At 36.6% G+C, this 20,524-nt stretch overlaps 1 protein-coding gene across 2 annotated transcripts in view; it reads right to left on the bottom strand.

Annotated features, from left to right (window-relative positions):
• The window catches only part of CNTN6 (contactin 6), a 320,026-nt gene that overhangs the window by 109,600 nt on the left and 189,902 nt on the right, over positions 1–20,524 (bottom strand). For both annotated transcript variants that reach the window (XM_012468488.2, XM_012468487.2), the window contains exon 5: positions 15,452–15,547. In XM_012468488.2, coding sequence (XP_012323911.1) covers positions 15,452–15,547 — 96 coding nt within the window. The remainder of the gene's footprint in view (positions 1–15,451; positions 15,548–20,524) is intronic.

Genomic DNA, 20,524 nt, shown 5'->3' with positions numbered 1-20,524 from the left:
TCAGTTACTGCTAATTGCCAATAATGTGGATAATCTCAATGTAGGATGACATATGCTTTGACAAAGGCATTATAGGCATTTTTTTCTACAACTGCAACCACTACTGGATTTCTATCATCATAAATTATTTCTGCTGTCATTTGTATGTCATAGAAATCAAACAGGATGGACTATTTTATGTCGGATTTCCTTCATTTAACATAATTTTAAGGTTCATCTATTGTCGTCATGACTATAAGTCCTTTCTTCCATTATATTGTGGATGGTATTCAATTTTATGAATATATCATAATTTGTTTAGACACCTTTCCGTTGATGAGCATTTGGATTATTTCCAGATTTAGGTCATTATGTATTAGGCTGAAATAAGCATCCTTGTCTAAGACTGTGTACATTTTTATTTTTCTTGGCTAGGTTCCTAGGAGTAAGCCACAATGTAGATGTATGTTTAACTTAATAGGAAATGACAAAAGAATTTTCTAAAGTGGTTGTACCAGTTTATACTTCCACTAGCAATATTTGAGGGTTTCAGTTGTCCTATAGCCTCACAAAAATCATGTGCTGTCAATTTCTTTTTTAGCCAGAAATATTTGAGCAAAGGCAAATATTCATATGTATTAAAGTTTAGTGAATATAATTCTTCGTGAAGCTAAAAAATTAGCTGTACTGTGAAAACTAGGTAGAACAGAACTACATCTAGGGAAGTGGAAGAACATAGTTAGTCCAAAGGGGACCCCTAGAATAGGTAGAGTGTATAGGTACTCAGGGTTGAGAAGGGGAATGCACTGCAGCTAAGCAAAAACAAAAAAGCCTTCACTTGGATGGCCCCTCATACATTTTGGAATCACAGCTCACAGGGGAGCAGTTTATGCATCTTGGAGCCTCTTGTCCAGTGAGCTGAGTTCTTATTTGCCAACTGTACTTATATTAAAAACTGGCACAGAAGCAAGACATGGCAGAAACAAAAGAAACGAATTATTTCTGATATGCTCCAGTAGGCTTCCTCAGCTGGGAACAGACTATCTGAAACATTTTTCACTAACCTTGCTAAATTTAAATTACCAAAAGTACATGGTGGCAAAACAAACTGACACTTATTTTGGATTTAAATCTGATCTGCAGAGACAAACTCTTGAAAGTGGGAATGAAGGAATATTGTCATTTTATCATCCCTTCCATCAAGAAAAAAAAATGTATAAAGCATGAACCACACACTTAAGGAATGAGATATTTAGGAAGAAAGAAAGAAAGAAAGAAAAAAGGGAGAAAGAAAAAACGGGAGAAAGGAAAGGTGAAATGAAGGAAAGAGAAGGAAACAGTGAATCTATTAATAGTGGGAAGGAGCAAAAGAATTACTTTTTCACAACAATTTATAAATGATGTCAGTAAAAAGAAATTTATCTCTGCAGACAGAATCCAGGTATCATTCCCAGGAATGAAGAAGACATGAGGTAAAGATTTGACCAGGAATAACAGTAACACAGCAAATGCTACTTGTGCACGAAGAGAGAAAATGCAAAAAGTGTCATTTAACCGATAAAAGCAGTGTCAGGTAGGAAAAAATACCTAAGCAACAGTTTTATGTAAAAAGCATGTTATGAATGTGGGAACGTGTGTGCATGGGTGTGTGTGTGTGTGTGTGTTTGTGATGTTTACGCAGATTATTACATTTAAAAACATGAAGATGTATACAATGGTTTTCTCAGAGTGGGTGGAGGGAAATACAAAGGGCTTTTACTCTCTTTGTAATGTGTTTCTGTCATATTAGAATTTTAAATTAATATCCATTTTTTGGTGTAAATTGAAGAAAGAAACAACAGGACAAGAATAGTGTCAGAAAGACTAAACACCAGAATGAGGTGCAACTTGTAAAAACAGGATGGATAACATTTCTTATTCTTACTCTAAACTGTTCAAATTGGTGTTTTATGTTTTATTCATTAATTCCCAAACCTGATGCACATTAGAATCACTAAGGAAGCTTGTTAAAATACAAATAGCTAGCTCAATTCTTAGCAAGTTAGTTTTATTTATTCTGTCTAAGCCAGGTATTGTGGAATCTATGTTTTTAACACCCTCCAAATGACTCATGCAATTGATTAAAATATTTTGTTCAGAGCACCCATTATTGAAAGAGGAATTAAAAATCTCAAGTTTATCAAGAGATAAAAAACAAAATGTAGCAAAGGCTAGTCACAAAAGAAAGTGATACAACTTTGATTTTAGCACTGGGAAAAAATATTTTGGAAGCATATTACAGCTGTCTTTATACATTGAAGGGCTGCTACGTATATAAAAAGTTAAATAAAACCCTCTCTATCAATGTTCAGAAGGCAAAAGTAGGACTTGTGGCTGCTGGAGGTGACAGAATGCTGTTAGACTTAATATAATGAAGAACAGTCTAAATTTTAGGATAGTAGTAGATGATTTACTAGGTAGTAGCTCTTTATCATTAGACATGATCAAGCAGTGTATGGATGAACACTACTTGAGATGTTGCAAAAAAAAAATATTTTGACAATGGATGGAGGTTAAAGCTTAGCTTCTATGAATGGTTTACTCCACCCTCAACATTCCTTTGATCTCCCTACGAGAGTCTATGCTTTTGGATCGAATATGCATAAATTCAGTTTGCTTTTTATTTTTGAAAAATGCTTTGAGATTCTTATGCTGTTCTCATGTATTGAGTCGTTATTTTCTTTTGCAAGTCCCTGTTGGAGTCTTTCATTGTTCCATGTGGTCTCTTGCTTCAGTTTCTTTACTGACGTCCTTTGCTGCCTCACTTCTAAGCCTGTTGCTGTCTCCACCAAAGAGATGCTCAAAGGGTTTTTGTTTGAAACTAGAGTCATCCAGATGGCAAATTTTTCTTCGATATAAAAAGGAGGGAAAAAATATAGTTCAGATTCTCCTGTCATCATTGACTCCTCATCTTTTGAACTTTTTGTGAAATAAAGACAATCTTGAGCAAATTCCTAGGGCCATGTCTCAGCTTATGGATCCTTATTCAATGCCTATTTGTGCAGAGAAATAAGCTTTAGCTCTCTGAAATCCAATGTCACCCCTTTCACTTAACAAAAATTACATGTTGCCACTAGTGCCCAAGAAATCTTTGTATTCTTCAACCTGTAATCTTGTGACCGGAGACTGTAATTTTCCTCTCTCCCTTGGTGAATTCATTTTTACCTTAGCTGCTAAAACTTTCCAATCTATTCCTACTTGTGGTGTATCCTTTTTTAATAGTGGAATATTTAGAAGCTCCTGGAAGAATCTAGTCCAGAAATAAAAACGATTACATAAAGATTAATAATAAATTTCAAAAAAACTTTCATCATGCCAGCAATTGCTTTATGAGGCTAAAACATATTGCTAATATCTCCATTATAGAGAGAGGGTTCAGGAACTAACAGTATAAAGGCAATTTCCCAAAATTGTATTCATAACATGTGGGAGGAGTAGGGCTTGAACCTAGATCCTGCAGATGCCAAATCTTCGCTCTTTTTCTAATGATACTGTCAGATGCCTTTGAACCAGAGCAACTCCATCTTGAATAGTGGCTGTGTAAAATGAGGTTGAAACCTACTACTGGGTTGCATTTCCAGAAAGTTAAGGCATTCTAAGTCACAGGATGGTATAGAAGGTCAGCACAAGATACAGATCATGAAGACCTTGCTGATAAAAAAGTCTGGAGTAAAGAAGCCCACTAAAATCCACCAGCACCAAGAAGACAATGAGAATTACCTCTGGCCATCCTAACTGCTACACTCTCATTAGCACCACAACAATTTACAAATGCCATGGCAACATCAGAAAGTTACCTTAAATTGTCTAAAAAGGGGAGGCATGAATAATCCACCCGTTATTTACCATATGATCAAGAAATAACCATAAAAATGGACAACCAGCAGCCCTCAGGGCTGATCTGTCTGTAGAGTAGTCATTCTTTTATTCTGTTACTTTCCTAATAAACTTGCTTTCACTTAATGGACTCGCCCTGAATTCTTTCTTGTGCAAGATCCAAGAACCCTCTCTTGGAATCTGGATCTAGACCCATTTCCATAACAATGCCTTTCTGCTTTTCAGTGTCTTTAAAATTGATTCTCTTTTTCTTTTCTTTTCTTTTTTTGAAAGAAAGAGAAAGAGGGAGAGAGAACAGGAGTCTTGCTCTATTGCCTAAGCTGGAATGCAATCTAAAAATAGGTGTTAAAAACCTCTTTTTTGCCGATAATTGTGCTTAACAGCGGAGACAGGAAGGAATAATAAGAGAAGAAAATAACTAACAAACAGCCAGCTAATATTTCATTAAGTCTGTGAAATGCTATGCAAATGCTGAAGAGTGATTTACTTCCAAGTATGTGGTCACTTTCAAAATAGGTGTAATGTGATACTGAGAAAAATGTATGTTCTGTGGACCTGGTTATCCCAGTAACAAGTAAACTGAGTTTACTTGTTCCAGGTCTGAGTTCAAATTATAGATGTCCCTGTTAATTTTCTATCTCGTTGATCCATCGAATATTAACAACATGGTGTCAAAGTCTCCCGCTATTATTGTGCGGGAGTCCAAGCCTCTTTATAAGTCATTTAGAACTTGTCTTATGTATCTGGGTGTTCCTATATTGGGTGCATATATATTTATGATCATTGATTCCTGTTGTTGCATTGATCCTTTTACCATTATGTAATGTCCTTCTTTGTTTCTTTTAGTCTTTGTTACTGTTAAAGTCTATTTTGTCAGAGACGAAAGTTACAACTCCTGTTTTTTTTTCTCTCTCCATTTGATTGGTAAGTCTTCCACCAACCCTTTGTTTTAAGTCTTTGTGTGTCCTTGTTTATGAGATGGATCTGGATATAGCATACCGATGGGTTTTGACTTTTTCTTCATTTTGCCTCTCTGTGTCTTTGATTGGGGCATTTAATCCATTTAAATTTAGGATTAATCTTGATATTTGTGAGTTTAATATTGTCGTTTAATGCTAGCTGGCTATTTTGCCCATTAGTTGATGTAGATTCTTCATTATGGAGATACTCTTTACCTTTTGGTAAGTTTTTGGGATGACTGATACTGGTTGTTCCTTTCTGTGTATAGTGCTTCTTTCAGAAGCTCTTGTAAAGCAGGCCTAACTGAGTGCTTGCTTGTTCGCGAAAAATTTTATTTTTCCTTCATTTATGAAGCTTAGTTTGGCTGGATATGAGATTCTGGGTTGCAAATTCTTTTCTTTGAGGATATTGAATATTGACCCCTACTCTCTTCTAGTTTGTAGGGTTCCTGCTCAGAGATCTGCTGTGAGTCTGATAGGCTTTCCTTTATGGGTAACCTGACCTTTCTCTCTAGCTGCCCTTAGAATTTTCTCCTTTATTTCAACCCTGGTGAATCTAACGATTATGTGTCTTGGAGTTGCTCTAGTTGAAGAATATCTTTGTGGTGTTCTCTGTATTACTTGGAGTTGAGTTTTGTCCTGCCTTACTAGGTTAGGAAAGTTTTCCTGAATAATATCCTGAAGAATATTTTCCAGCTTGGATTCATTCTCTTCATGACATTCAGGTACACCTATCAAACGTAAATTAGGTCTTTTCACATAGTCCCATATTTCTTGGAGATTTTGCTCATTCCTTTTTACTCTTTCTTCTCTAATCTTGTCTTCTCATTTCATTTCATTAGATCCTCTTTTTCTACGTTCATTTCCTCTCCTTGGCTCTTCCTCTTCACCTTTAACCTTCCTTCCCAAATCCCTAGCTCCACAAGTAACCAACCCTACTCACATTCTAAGACAAGTATTCCTCACTGTTCATTTCCTCCCCCATTGACATTGCTTGTCCTGCATCCAATTTTTTAAGAACCTCATAGATTAATAAGTTAAACTGCCATTTGAAATTACTGTAAAGTACTTATTGCTAATATTAGCAGGGAGTAGAACAGATATAAAAACTTGAAGAAGTAACTTTTCCCTCTTAAATGGGCCTCTGAAGCAGAGATTCTTAAACTTCACCATGCATCAGAATCTCTTGGAAGACTTGCTAAACACAAGCAGTGGGCTCCAACCTCAGACTTTGTGATTCAATAAGTCTGGGGAGAAGCCAGAAAATCTGCATTGCTAACAAGCTCCCAGGTGATAATGACACTGGGGGGTCTGGATCTACACTTTGAAAATCATTGATGAAAACCGTAAAACTCAGTCTCCTCTGCATAATGACACTGGGAAGGGAAATACTTGGATTCAGAACAGTTGGCCACCTTGTGTATGAGTGGTGTGTTGGAGTCTGGAGGAGAGGCTGTTTCTCAGTTTCTAAATTCATAAAATGTCTGGGATAGCAAGGATTTGTGAGACCTGCCAGCCCAACCTCTTCATTTTTACAAGTGAAGAAGCAGAGGGGAATAGAGTTAGCAGCAGCTCTGGGAGTACAATTCAGGTGCCCTTTTGTGCCCTCTGAATTGGTGGAGATGTAAAGCTGCAAGTCTTTGCTGTCATAGTATTTCTCATCCTGCCCTGCTCCCTTGTTGCCATGGGCTGGCTCTTCCCATTCATCTGAACAGCCAGCCAGCAATGGGGGCTTTTATCTATTTTGTTCAAGCATCAGCCACTGCTGTGCTTAATTTGTATATCTTTTAATGGGGAAAGAAAAAAAAAAAAAAACAACCTTCCAAATTGGAAGTTTAAAAACCTTCCCATTTGGCTTTTCTTAATTAAATGTATAATTTATGAGCCACTTAGGTCGAAACCATTGAATTTTTAAATATTTTCTCCACCATCTATGACATTTATTGGTTATTAATGACTGTGATGCATTTTCTCTGTGATGATTCAGCAGTAGCATTAGAGTTGAATGATAATTGGTCCTTCCTGAAACATTTTTTGTAGTTTCACAATGACACCATCTTCTACAATTTTATTATGATTACAAATGGCAGATCTGCAGTAAGCAATTGAAGACTCTATCTGCTGCTCTCTCAAGCATACAACAAATCCTATTTTCCCTAGAGCATGATTATGTTTTGACATCTTTTACAGCCCTACATCTTGTACTGTAATGTTTAAAATACAAACAAGAAAGATATATGCAATTATACCCATTATATAGCATGTAATTTTTATTAGAGAAAAAATAACTCATGATAAACATTGACACCGAGAACTTCTCCCGGCACTGTAGAACAGATCTCAAAATTGGTAGCATGTTTCCTGAGGTAGAAAATAAATGAATAGAATAAAGAACTTGAAGTCTAGTGTTCAGATTTACTGAGTAAATCCCCCCTTTGGAATAGTCCAGAATGTGTGTACTTTACTGCAAATCTTGTGTAGTGCTCCAGGGTTAAATGTGACTGACTCTTGGATGGTAAATCATGGTTATGCTAGCTCAGTGACAAAAACCTAATCCAAGAATAATTCCTTTTCTGGACTGACGTCTCTGATACTAGTCCCAAGGAAGTTTATGATGCAACCCAGAAAAGGGCCTGACGCCTTTAAAATCCACTCCTATCTGAATTCCCATTTGTTCCACAATTACTGCTTGATCACCTGGATTTTACTGGATCCCTTCTGATTGATACAACTACAGTTTGAAATCAAGGTGATGGTGGTCTTCATGGCCTACGAATGACAGGTAAATAAGATGTCATAGGTTAGTATTATTGTTTAGTTCCAAAGAACTACAGAACTGATTATACACTGGCCAACCATACTTGGAGCGGGAAGGAAAACAAGCTGTCCCAAGGCAAATCCACAAACTGGGGTTCAGCCTGGGAGTCCACATGGGTTCTTGTCTTTGCACAGGAAGGAATTCAAGAGCCAGCCAACAGTATAAAGTGAAAGTAAGCAGAAAGTAAAGGAATAAGCATGGTTACTCCATAGGCAGAGCAGCCCAAAGGGCTGCTTGCTGGCTATTGTTATGGTTATTCCTTGCTCATATGCTAACCATGGGGTGGATTATTCATCCATTTTCTGGGAAAGGGGAGGAAAATTCCCAAGACTGAAGGTTCCTTCCACTTTTAGACTATATTGGGTAGCTTCTGGAAGTTGCCATGGCATTTGTAAACTGTCATGCCATTGGTGGGAGTGTCTTTTAGCAAGCTAACACATTATAATTAGCAAATAATGAGGAGAGTGGAGGACCATAAATCGCTTTTGTCACTATCTTGCTTTTGCTGGGTTTGGCTGGCTTCTTCACCATATCTGATTTTATCAGTGAGGTCTTTTGATCTGTACTTTGCAAAACCAGTCCCACCAGACTCTTATCTTACAGCTAGCTTCTGAGTGAACTTCTAGGAAACCTCCAATTCTCAGGAAGACTGAACAAGTCATAGTATACAAATATACTAGGATTAGACTTTTATTTTTCTTCCTAATTTCCATCCTTTATGGATGAACTTAATACGGTGAATGTAAGAGATGGGCTGTACCAGTGGTTTTTAACTAAGGATAATTTTGCCCTCTAGAAGATATATGGCAATATCTGAAGACATACTTTTGTCACAATTGGAGGAGGGAGTGCTATTGGCATCTAGTGAGTAGAAGCCAGGGATATTGCTAAACATCTTAACAATGGGCAGAGCAATTGCTCCAATAAAGAATTACTCCCTGTCTCCCCAGCCACAAAGTGTACCAGTGTTGGAAATCCCAGACTTCTACACATGGTAACAGGTTGCAATAGGAGAGTTCTGTTTGATGTGCTGGAAAGCAAGGACAACAGTCTTTCTGAGAGTGAATGGAGTCTGAAAGTGGAGGGAAGGAACGTGCAGCATAGGACTTAAAGAAACAGACTTTCTAGAGAGGTGACTGGCCAGCTATGAAGAGTGGGAACAGCCATGAGTTTCCTGGTTCTAACACCATATATTAAATTTAGGCAAATCGGTTGACATCTCTGCATGTTGTTTACATAGTCACCAATAGAAACAAGAACTCTTGCTACCTCCTTGTGTTATTTAATAACTTTTAAGGATCTCTTATAGACCAGACTATGCCAGACAAAATTAGATAGTGGAATAAATGCACTGGTGTTTAGACAGGATCTTTGGAATTCCAGAGACAAGATCTTGGCCAAGTTATGTTGTTAGTTTAGTTTAGTTAACTATAGTTGTTAGTTAACACTAACAATTTTAACACAATACACAACTTATAAAATTGAGATATCTTCCCTTAAATGTTAAATGAGTTGAGGTATTCCAAATGCTGAGTTGAGTGCCTAGTACATAGTAAGTATTCATAATCTTATCTGATTATATAGTATTAAATATTACTTATATAAGGTGAGTTCCAAATTTAGCTCTTTAAACCAGATCTTTTGGCCTAGACATGTAATCCAGCTGCTCGCTAGAAATTTTCACTCTTGTATCTAACTGGCATCTGAACATTAACATCTCCTTAAACAAATTCCTGATTTACTCCGTCCCCAAACCTGCTCCCCCTTCATCAACTCCACCCCAACAAATGATACTCCATTTTTCCAGTTGCTCAGCCCCAAATCCTTGGAGTTATCTTTTACTCCTCTCTTTCTCTTATAATGCTCATTTAATTTTTCAGAAAATTATTTTAGTTATACCTTATAAATATATACCAAATACTGGCAATTATCCAACTGTCTACAGTAATCTACTTGGTCCAAGCCACCATTATCTCTCACCTGAATTAACACAATCACTTTTTAACTGCTTGTATTCTTGCCCCTCTGTGGTCTATTATCCAGAGTAAATTTTTAAACATGAAAGTCAGAGAAAGCATGTCACTGTGCTGAATATCATCCAGTGAATTTTAATCTCACTCATGGGAAAAGGCAAACTTCCTAAAATGTCTGAACGTAAGGCTGTGTGTCCTCATTTCTTCTCATGTTTGCTCATTTTACTTCATGTATGCTGACCTCATTGCTATTCTTGTGACATGCTACACATGGTTTCCCCACAGGTTCTTCACACATGCTATTTCCTCTGCCTGAACTGCCTTCACTTAATATGTCTCACTCCATCACGTCTTTGTCTGCTCAAATGGCAGTGAAACCTTCTTTTACCTTAGAATATACAATAGCAACATCTATTTCCTATCCCCTTTTATTTTTCTTCTGGCTTTTATTACTACCTGTAATGCTTTATATTTCTTTATTATAAGATTAATGGAACTAAACTTTGTCTCTCTTCTCTACTTTATCACTAAAATGCAAAAAAAATGAGTGACACTTAGTAACTACACAATAAATATTTGTCACATTAATAACAAGTTCAATAACGATGGTTATGGTTATTATCATTATTATTATTATTATTATACCAACAGGCAACTATTGGGCCTGTCTGCCTTTTATACATTTAAAGAGCCTCAAGTAACATACCCACTGTCAATCTGACCTACCCACTAAGACAAAAGCACCTTCATTTACTCCAGAAACAGCAAATACACCAACTAGAGGAAAGGGATATTAAAATTTAGCACTTTTTTCTCTATATAATTTTCCTCTTTATTCTATAACACAATTGTGAGGCTTTGCTTCAAGTGACTTTTAATTTAAGTGGAATTGTCAACATATTTATTGATGCAAATACAAACAGCGGGCTCAGACAGTAGTGCTATCTTCCTGCTACAGACATAGATGATCCAAACTTCTGGCATCAATTCAATTGTTCTACCAGCCTAAAAGTTGGATCTGAGGAGACAATGGACCATTTCCTCTAAAAGAAATTTTAAATCTATAATTTTTATGAGCCCGGGATTGAGAGTTTCATATCCATCCAACAAAGGGAAAGAGTGTTCTTTACTTTGGATAAAGTGAAACTATTACTACATAGTAAAGGTAATTTTAATTATTGTGGATAACATGTATTATTGCTTCATTCTGTCATTTTTAAACAAAATTTCCTATGAGGCTAGGCTAACTCACCGGACCCTTGAAAATTTATTGACTGCTTGTTTTCATATTTCTCCTTCACTTTTGGCTTCAAGGGCATTATGTTTATTCCAAAATTTAAAAGAAATTCTGCCTTCAGCTCCGTTGCAAATAGTTTGTGCAGACTTTTTGTGATGAGTGACTGAAACTTGACAAAATCTCACTCTTGGGTTAAGTGAGAATCCATGGTGGAAAGACCTCTCTGCATACTGCTCAAAGTTCAGCCAAAGGCTCAGTGACACCATATCCCCATAAATAAATAAAATAAATATAAAATAAGTTTTGTGGGCTGGGCATGGTGGCTCACACCATAGTTCCAGCATTTTGAGAGGCCAAAGTGGGTGGATCACATGAGGCCAGGAGTTGGCAACCAACCCCATCTCTACTAAAAACACAAAAAATTAGCCGGGTGTGGTGGCAGGTGCCTGTAGTCCCAGCTACCCAGGAGGCTGAGGCAGGAGAATCGCTTGAACCTGGGAGGCGGAGGTTGCAGCACTCTAGCCTGGGCAACAGGACAAGACTCCTTCTCAAAAAGAAAAAAAAGTTTTGTGTTGTTTCTTTCTGTTGCTTGACCCAAAGGATGACCTTAGAACCCTGCAGGGACATAGTAGAAGAAATGAAATATTTTTGTTTGGCCATCTACTAAATTTTGGTTCTGCCAAGCACTGAGAAGCTAAAGGAGAATGGAATTTTTCTGAGACGAGTGTCCAAATGGAGAAGAATTATAATAGATAATTGAGAGACTTGTTGGAGATTTTTGGGAAGATGCAGGAAGTCATAGCCTACCAGTAAGATAGCCTTTAGGAGAAATGAAGGAAATGCCTAACAGTAATTTCCGAAGTTTGTAATCAGGTGTGCATTGTAGTCCTCTCTGTGCTGTCCTTACAAAGCGTTGTCAAACCCACATTTCTCAGAATTTTACAGATTAGACTCTTTGGGAAGATCGGAACAAGAGCTGAGTCTGGTCCTAAGGTCAGAGATTCAGTTACAATCACAAAACCCGTCTCTGATTATGAAATAGGATTAAAAAACAGATATACTCCTCCACTCAGATTACAGAGAATGGTGCCTATTCTGCTTCCACATTTTGAAATGATAAAAGAGAGTATCTTGGACTGTGTCCTGGCATTATTGCCTAGGTTCATTTTCTTTTTCACTGTGATGCCTTCTCTGCTAGAATAACCTTTCCCTGTCAAACCCTCCCTTTATAGAGGACCAGCACATCTGTGTTTGTGCTTCCAAAGTGGGTAGAAAGTATTCACAGAAGGTCTATACTGGAGTCAGGTCTCCTTTGTTTATGCAGAAGAAAGAACGACTTTGTAACAGTGTTTATTTGGTTTATGTCGGTTATTTCATGGGGTTGTGGCTAATCATTTACATGGAAAAGCCATCTAGACATTTTACTGTTTCAGTTTTGAAAACTGGAGCCATTCTTTGCTGGGTAAATTTATAAAATTTAGCGATGTTGATACTTTTTCTTACTGTCTTATAAGGTTATAGATATATATACATAGATATACAGATATCACACTAAAATGTATTTGATAGGCTTTACTTGTTAAAAAAAAAAAGGTTTTGTATATATTTATGTGAATGCACTAAAAAGAAAGCATAAAGAATTCAGGATGTTCTGATAATAGCAAGTTTAATGTGATTTCTCCCTTGTTGCAGAACTCCCTGTGAGACTCATTCTTGCTAACTGGTTATGTAGAAAAAGACAACAGACTAAATTGTCAAAAATTTGATGTAAAAATTTCAGCCTTTGCCAAGCACTGTGGCTCACGCCTGTAATTCTAGCACTTTGGGTGAGGCAGGCAGATTACGAGGTTAGGAGTTTGAGACCAGCCTGGCCAACATAGTGAAACGCCATCTCTACTAAAAATACAAAAATTAGCTGGGCATGGTGGTGTGCACCTGCAGTCCCAGCTACTAGGGAGGCTGAGGCAGGTGAATCCCTTGAACCTGGGAGGTGGAGGTTGTGGTGAGCCAAGATCGCGCCTCTGCACTCCAGCCTGGGCAACAGAATGAGACTCTGCCAAAAAAAAAAAAAAAATCCATCCTTTATGGCCTTCTATCTCTGTGAAGTTTGTGGTATTCTTCTTTATGAGAAGCTTTTTAAATATTTACACATGAGATTTAAAAAATAATTTGGCCATGCCAACATTTACTTTACAGTGCCCTGTTAACTCTGTATGCCCCCACTACTATGTTTCTAGGACATTGCTCTGTGAAAGCCATGTTTGGTAGGAAATATAGAGCTTTTAGGGAGATTGTAAATAGAAGACAAAATATTTGAAAAACATATTGTAGGACAAAATTCTAAGATGACCTTCAATGACCCATGCCCTTGTATAATTCTCTTCATCAGAGTGTGAGTGGGACTTGTAACAGGATGAGAGATCTCGCTTATGATTAGATAAGATTTGATGGCACAGGTTGATTTAAAGAAACTGTCTTCAGCTTTTGTGGGCATGATTTTTATCTGGTAAGTCCTTACAAGAGATAGGGCTCTTCCTAGCTAACGAGGTTTGAAGTATTTGAGGGACTTAATGTGACAGAGATTCTCTGTTGCTGGCTTTGACAATGGACAAATGCTCATTGCAAGAAATTCAGCAGCCTCTACAAGTTGAGAGTGTCCCTTAACTGCAAGTCATCAAGGAGACAGGGACTTTAACTTTAGCAAGAAACAGTTTTCAGCCAACAAATATGCTTGGAATCATGATGAGATGCTACTTGTAACATAATTAAATTTGGGGCCAAGCATGGTGGCTCATGCCTGTAATCCCAGCACTTTTGGAGGCCAGGGCAGGCGAATCACCTGAGGTCAGGAGTTTGAGACCAGCCTGGCCAACATGGTAAAACCCCGTCTCTACTTTATATTTTTATATAAAAATTAGCTGGGTGTGGTGGTGTGCACCTATAATCCCAGCTACTCAGGAGGCTGAGTTAGGAGAATCACTTGAACACGGGAGGCAGAGGTTGCAGTGAGCCAAGATCTTGCCACTGCACTCCAGCCTAGGAGAAAGAGCAAGACTCCATCTCAAAAAAAAAAAAAAAAAAAAAAAAAAAATTGGTATCAGACATGTTTGCCCTTACTCCCATGCAGCAAAATTATTCAGTTACAAAGGTCTTAATTTAAGGCAGTTTTTGTATATCTGTGACTTAATTTTATGGCATTGATCCCAGGGGCACCATTATAATGAGGGCCTCACATGCTTTAAAAAGATCAACATATTCTTTAATATTGATAGGTGACAAGGTAATGAACAAGTGTCTCCTGTCTGGCTGCCTTATATATATTTTTTTATTTTTTACATATAGAGCTGATCCATTTACAAATATTTGACATTTCTTTTAACCCAACTAAACAAACTTGAAAACAATTTTCAAAAGTGTAAAGAATCTTTGAGCAATAACAGAGCATAAAATGACATAGACTGACAGCAGAAACTGATATGATTTTGCATGTTTTGTCATCTTAGATTATGGTGCTGGAAAATAGTTTTGTATATAGTTAAAAAATCAGCATCAACAAAAAGCCTGAGCAATTTTTGTATGCTCTGCAACAATATTATTTTATCTCAATTTAGCATCAAAAGCACTGCAACTCTCCCCTGTCATTTCAGGTGAATATAATGCCATAATACTCTGTTATAATACTGAATAAGATATTGCTAACTTTGAATTAGCTTTCTTCTCTTTTGCTAATGGAAATTTATGAGGTTGTATAAAAATAACAATAGAAAAATACTTTTAAGTTTCTCAAGGATCATAAATAATATTTGGTTTAACACTAAAAGTAAACTCCTTAAATTTTATTTTTAAATGTCTGTCCTATGTATATTAAAAGTTCTCCTGTTTCAGAGTGGAAATCAACTATAACAAGGGTAAGGCAATCCACTGACCAATCCAGAGTCTTCCAAAGTAGAGGTTGGCATTTATTGCTTGATTTTTACTATTGCTGGGAGACATTCTGATTTGGTGCTATACAGAACTTGCTTCCAGTTAATGGGTAATTATCTCTTCCAATAATTAATGTGATTTTACCAAGAGGAGTGTTGGTTGGAATTTGCTTCTCCATAGAGCCCAAAAATAAAAATGTAGTAACAATCTTAACTTTCTTTACTTATTAAACTACTAGTCATTACACTACTTAATTTATATTTATTAGCTCATTTAACATTTACAACAAAACTAAACAGAAACATCAGTTAATGTTTCTATTTTATAGATGAGAAAAGCAAGCCTCAAGGTGGGTTAAATAAATTGCCCTCTTGTCATGAAGTTGCCTGTCACAGCACCAAATTATAGCTGTGGTCAGTGTCTCTACAAAGTCCTGGTACTCACCCTATGTACAATGCCATGCTGTATCTCCTTAAAGACATATTTGCTGTGTGGTTGCTTAAACAAATATTTTTAGTAGAAAACATTTGAATATAGAACTGCTTGTATGCAGTAGATGAGCTTGATGAGATTTCACAGTTCCTTTGATTTGATGAAAGGTTATCGTTGACTCTAAGACCTGATGTGCTCACATCACTCTCCAAGTGACCGCATTAATGATGTGACCCAAATTACCCCATCATACCTCCAAAATGTGGTGGTGGGCCACAGAGAAGCACCACACCTTGACCTTCTCGGACAGATACTGTGCTTCTTGTTTTAGTTTCAAAGTCTTCAATATCTTGGAAAACAAAGAAAATCAGATTTATAATTAGTTACTTTGCAGAAGAAACATTTGAAAGAAGAATCTCCAGAGTATTTTTATTATTAAGGGGAATGAATACTCATACTTTGCTGATCAGAAGACAGCTGACAATCAATTTAACTGCACTGATTATTATCTTGCAAAATCTTGTGTTTCTTTCTTTCTTTTTAATTAAACACAGTATGTGATAAAGACAATACTGACTCTCTGTTTACTTTTGTTCTTCCAGTGTAGCCTAGCAGGAAATCTGTTACACCCAACACATATTTACAGGCAAATCTGTCCAAGGAAGGTGTGATTTTAAAAAGGTATGTCACAAGTTTGCTGCAGTCTTCCAGCATCTTAGATTAATGGTTGCCATTTTAATGTGTGGTTGGCATCTATGAGAATTTAGGATGTAATAGTGTGAGGGAAAGAGTTCTTTGTGACAGAACCAATGAGACAGAAAGTATATTTTCAATTTTCTCTTGATTTATTCCTTTACAAAGCAGACTCATGATCTTATTTGGAATGTGGTGATTTCCTACATAACAGAATCACAGAAATTCAGAGTGCTTACTAGCTACCTTGTTAAGCTATCCATCTGAGGCATACATCTTTCTACCTTTCTGAAGAATAGTCACCCATTCTCCTAAATTGTTTAACTTCTTTGAGCCTCAGTTTCTTTACCTTTAAAATCCTTTCATTCATTCAATCAGTTATTTAATGAATTAACCTACTAGGCTAGATGTGGTGGCTCACTCCTGTAATCCCAGCACTTTGGGAAGCTGAGGAAGGAGGAATACTTGTAGCCAGAAGTTTGAGACCAGCTTGGCCTTTATGGCAAAACCCTATCTCTACTAAAATTACAAAAATTAGCTAGACACGGTGGCACACACCTGTAATCCCATCTATGTCAGGAGGCTGAGGCTTGAGAACTGCTTGAACCCAGGAGGTGGAGGTTGCAATGAGCCAAGATGGCACCACTGCACTCCAGCCTGGGAGATGGAGCCAGACTTAGTCTCCAGCCTGGGCGACAGAGTCAGACTCAATCTCAAAAAAAAAAAAGAGAACCTAGTAAAAAACAGAAGTTGTATTTAGGGCAGAAGGTTTTGTTGTGAATAAAACAATAAAACAAGCAGGTATTTTACCCTTATTGTGCTTACTATCTAATAGGAAGATCAGAAGATTGTTTTAAAAACAAACAAATACATCATTTACAAATTGTGGTAAGTGTTCTGAGTGTAGACTGAAATTGTCCACCAAGATCTATTCTCCCTTCTCCCATAATAGTAGACTTGTTGATCAAACATGCTTGTCTAACCAGAGATTACATTTCCTAGACTTCTTTGCAGCTAAATATGGCAAGCAAAAATGATGAGTGAAACTTGCACTTAGTATGTTTGGGAGGAAATCTCCACAAATTTTGATGTTCCTGATCCACCTACCACCACTCCCATCTAAATTGCCAGAGATATGGGAGATCTTGAAAGCCACATGTTGAACGCAAAAGAGCCACCATTCACCTGGGTATTTGAGTGACTACCTGGAGTAGAAACACGTCTAACCTGGAACATCAGCTTTAGATCATTATATTACATATAAGTAAACTTCTATCTTGTTTGAGGCATTTGTTTTTGAGTCTCTGTCACAACAGTTTAACTTTTTACCCTAAGAGATCCTGTAAAAGAAAAGAAGAGAGCACTGATCTGATAGACGAGAAAGAGACAGCCATCCAATGATGATAAGGAATAAGGAAAGCATTTCTTCCAGAATGAAGAAAACAGTACTAAATTTCTGGATAGAAAAAAATGCAGGGAAGTTTCATGGTATTGAATAGAAGCCAGTGTTGTTAATGCGTAACGGGCAAGGTTTCAATGAAAGTGCAGTAGGAAGCAGGATATCGTGGGCTTTGTGTGTATAACATATTTGCTTTAAATTTAAAATATTAATAAAATGGATTGGAAATAATTTAATAATATAGCAATGCACATCGTTGAATCATATCTGGAACATGCATAGAATGTCATATCATTGAAGATTAGAGAGAATACATCAAATCTAAATGGTTTGACTTGGAACATTCTTAATGTCATGTTTCTTAAAAAAGTTACTAAATATTGATGTATCATTATCCTACTATGGAAGACAAAACAGTAAAAACCTAATATGAGCATCTTGTTAAATCGGTATAAAGTTATAGAATGGACTTTTTAAAAAATGCACATTGGTTATCTTAGTGGCATGGATGGGAGATGTGAAAGCAGAGATTACCCATCATGTGTTCTAAAGATTATATATTGTACATTTTTTTGTTTTGCTTATTTTTTAACAACCTTACTGTGGTCTAATTGGAATAAATTATTGGTATTATTTAAAGGAATTCAAGAATTTCATTTTGAGTGTATTAAATTTGTATTATCCATGAGCTATCTAAGTGACAATATTACAAATAATTATAAAACAGGGGTCTCCAACCCCAAACCACACAGCAGGAGGTGAGTGGCAGGCAAGTGAGCAAAGCTTCATCTTTATTTACAGTCACTCACCCTCACTCACATTATTGCCTGAGCTCTGCCTCCTATTAGATCAGCAGTGGCATTAGAGTCTCATAGCACACAAATCCTATTGTGAACTTCACATGTGAGGGATCTAAGTTGCACATTCCTTATGAGAATCTAATGCCTGATCATTTGTCACTGTCTCCCATCACCCCCAGATAGGACCATCTAGTTGCAGGAAAACAAGCTTAGTGCTAAGAATGGGATTTATCAGCATATACATCATATTTGAAGTCATAGCTATGAAGGTAAACCTGCCGGGGTAACTCTTAAACTTTTGGCATGAGCAAATTGGTGGACAATTGTCTCAGAGCTAACCTTGAAAATATCTATATATAGAGGTAGAGAACCATAGAGATGAGTGAGAGTGTGTGCAAAAAGCAACAACTAGAGGTGGAATAATATGTGAGCATACAAGATGAAACATGTTGGTCATATGTAATCTTGGCAAGAAAAGTTTCAGTAGAGTTTGGGAAAGAAGCCAATATGAATTGAGAAGTGGACAGTAGATAGCAGATAAGGACATGGAGATCACAGTGACGAGAACTCTTGAGTTGGCTATGGATAAGAGGTGATATTTAGGAAGAATACCAAAGGGTATGGAGGGTAAGGCCACTATACTGAAATAAATGATCAAGTAAAGAAAGAGATTGATGATTCAGGGCACAAATAGAATAAGGTCCTTGTAAAGCCCGAAAGGTGATAATGAGAGCCCAATGTAAGGATTGGCCTTTGTAAGGAAGGAGAAACCAAAACAAAATATATATGTGCTTATATAAGATGGACTGTAGAGTTTTTGCCAGGTTAGATGAGAAAGTTTTTGGGGGTAGCTTCAAATTTTTCAATCAAACTGATGGGAGAGTGTTAGGTAGATCATTTACAAAGATAAAAGATGCAATGAACATACCTATTTTAGCAGGGTTGTTTGTTATAGGGATTAAATAAAATAATGAATGTAAAGTATCTAGACTAAAGTCTGGAATATTGGTAATTACTACTACTGGGTAGTGGTTACTACTACTGGGTAGTGGTAACTACTATGATTATGACATTCCATGTGGTTAGGGCCAATCATTACATTTTCCTCTGACTGATACAAAGTTCAGATACACTAATTTAAAAATACAAGAAAAATACCACATTCTAGTTCCAATAAAATTTTTGTAGGTAGATGATTTTATTTGAAACATCCACAGTTTATCTCTGCTAACTATATTACTTTCCATATCAGTGTTCTTTTTGTAAACATTGCTTTTCAATCCATGTAAAGTATGAGTTTAATAAAATAGATTTACTAGTTCTGATATGTAAATTTAGCAAGTCTTATATTTTCTATACTTTTAATAATAAAAGTATTTGACTAAGATAAACTCTACTGATCCTCAACTACACCCCCATCTCTTTCTCCGCCTGCTCTCAATCAGTAGTCATTAGCTTTATACTAATCTAGGACCCGGCATGCCTGCCATGTTTCTCATAGAGGAATTCACATCAAATACACTTTCTTTCTTCTTTGGCCATTGAAAAACTAAATCAGCCTACATATGTTGGTGCTGTTGATGTCAACTATTGCCTTGACTTTGGAGTCCTTTACGACTTTGGCTTGCATCAGTTTAAATGTGACTCCTGAATAAAAATCAGCGTAATAAACTTTATTTTAAAACAAAATAAAAATAACATACTGAAATCATCGTTTCTGTTTCTAGTAATAATCACCCTAGGTGACAATTTTAAGAGTTTTTCCCTTACTGTTGTTTTTGAAAGGTCCCGTTAAATTGTGACTACATTGTAATGGTCACAAAAACAAACATAGTCACAAAGGAGTAATGAGAAATTGAATGAATCTATGAAATTAACAAGCTTTGGATTGAATTCTCTCAATGTCACATTGTCAGTGCTCTACAATCCCAGGAACATCAATCATCTTTTCAGTGTTAATCAGAAGTCATTATAACACACTGTTGATAAGAACACTGATACGTTAATATATTCTGTGTTCACTTCCAGTTAAATACCATCCGCTTGTGACATAATTTCTCTGTGCCTTTTATGATTACAATGGCATTTCTATTAGCTGACATGAAAGGAAATCAACGCCTCTCAAAAGTCACACAAGTCCTGTTAGCTATCAAACAATCATTCCAAAATGTTACTAGTTCACAGGTTTTAATTAATAATTTACATTTTAAAGCTATTTAATAGCACATAGATCATAGACAAGATATAATTTTGCCTTATTTAAACTACATGCCATCTTACATGAATATGCTTTGAACAAGGTCTCTTGTACATATCCAATCTGTATTTCAAATACCCTTCTGCTAGCTGGAAACAGAATTTAATTCAGATCAGATCATTTACTGAGGCAAGGTTCACTGAATTAGGTAGCCATACAAGCATGCAGTGAATATTT

The sequence above is a fragment of the Aotus nancymaae genome, unplaced genomic scaffold, assembly GCF_030222135.1.
Source record: "Aotus nancymaae isolate 86718 unplaced genomic scaffold, 86718_ANA_hifiasm-v0.15.2.pri h1tg000046l, whole genome shotgun sequence".
Classification (NCBI taxonomy): Eukaryota; Metazoa; Chordata; class Mammalia; order Primates; family Aotidae; genus Aotus; species Aotus nancymaae.
This window is presented reverse-complemented; position numbering and strand designations above follow the sequence as displayed.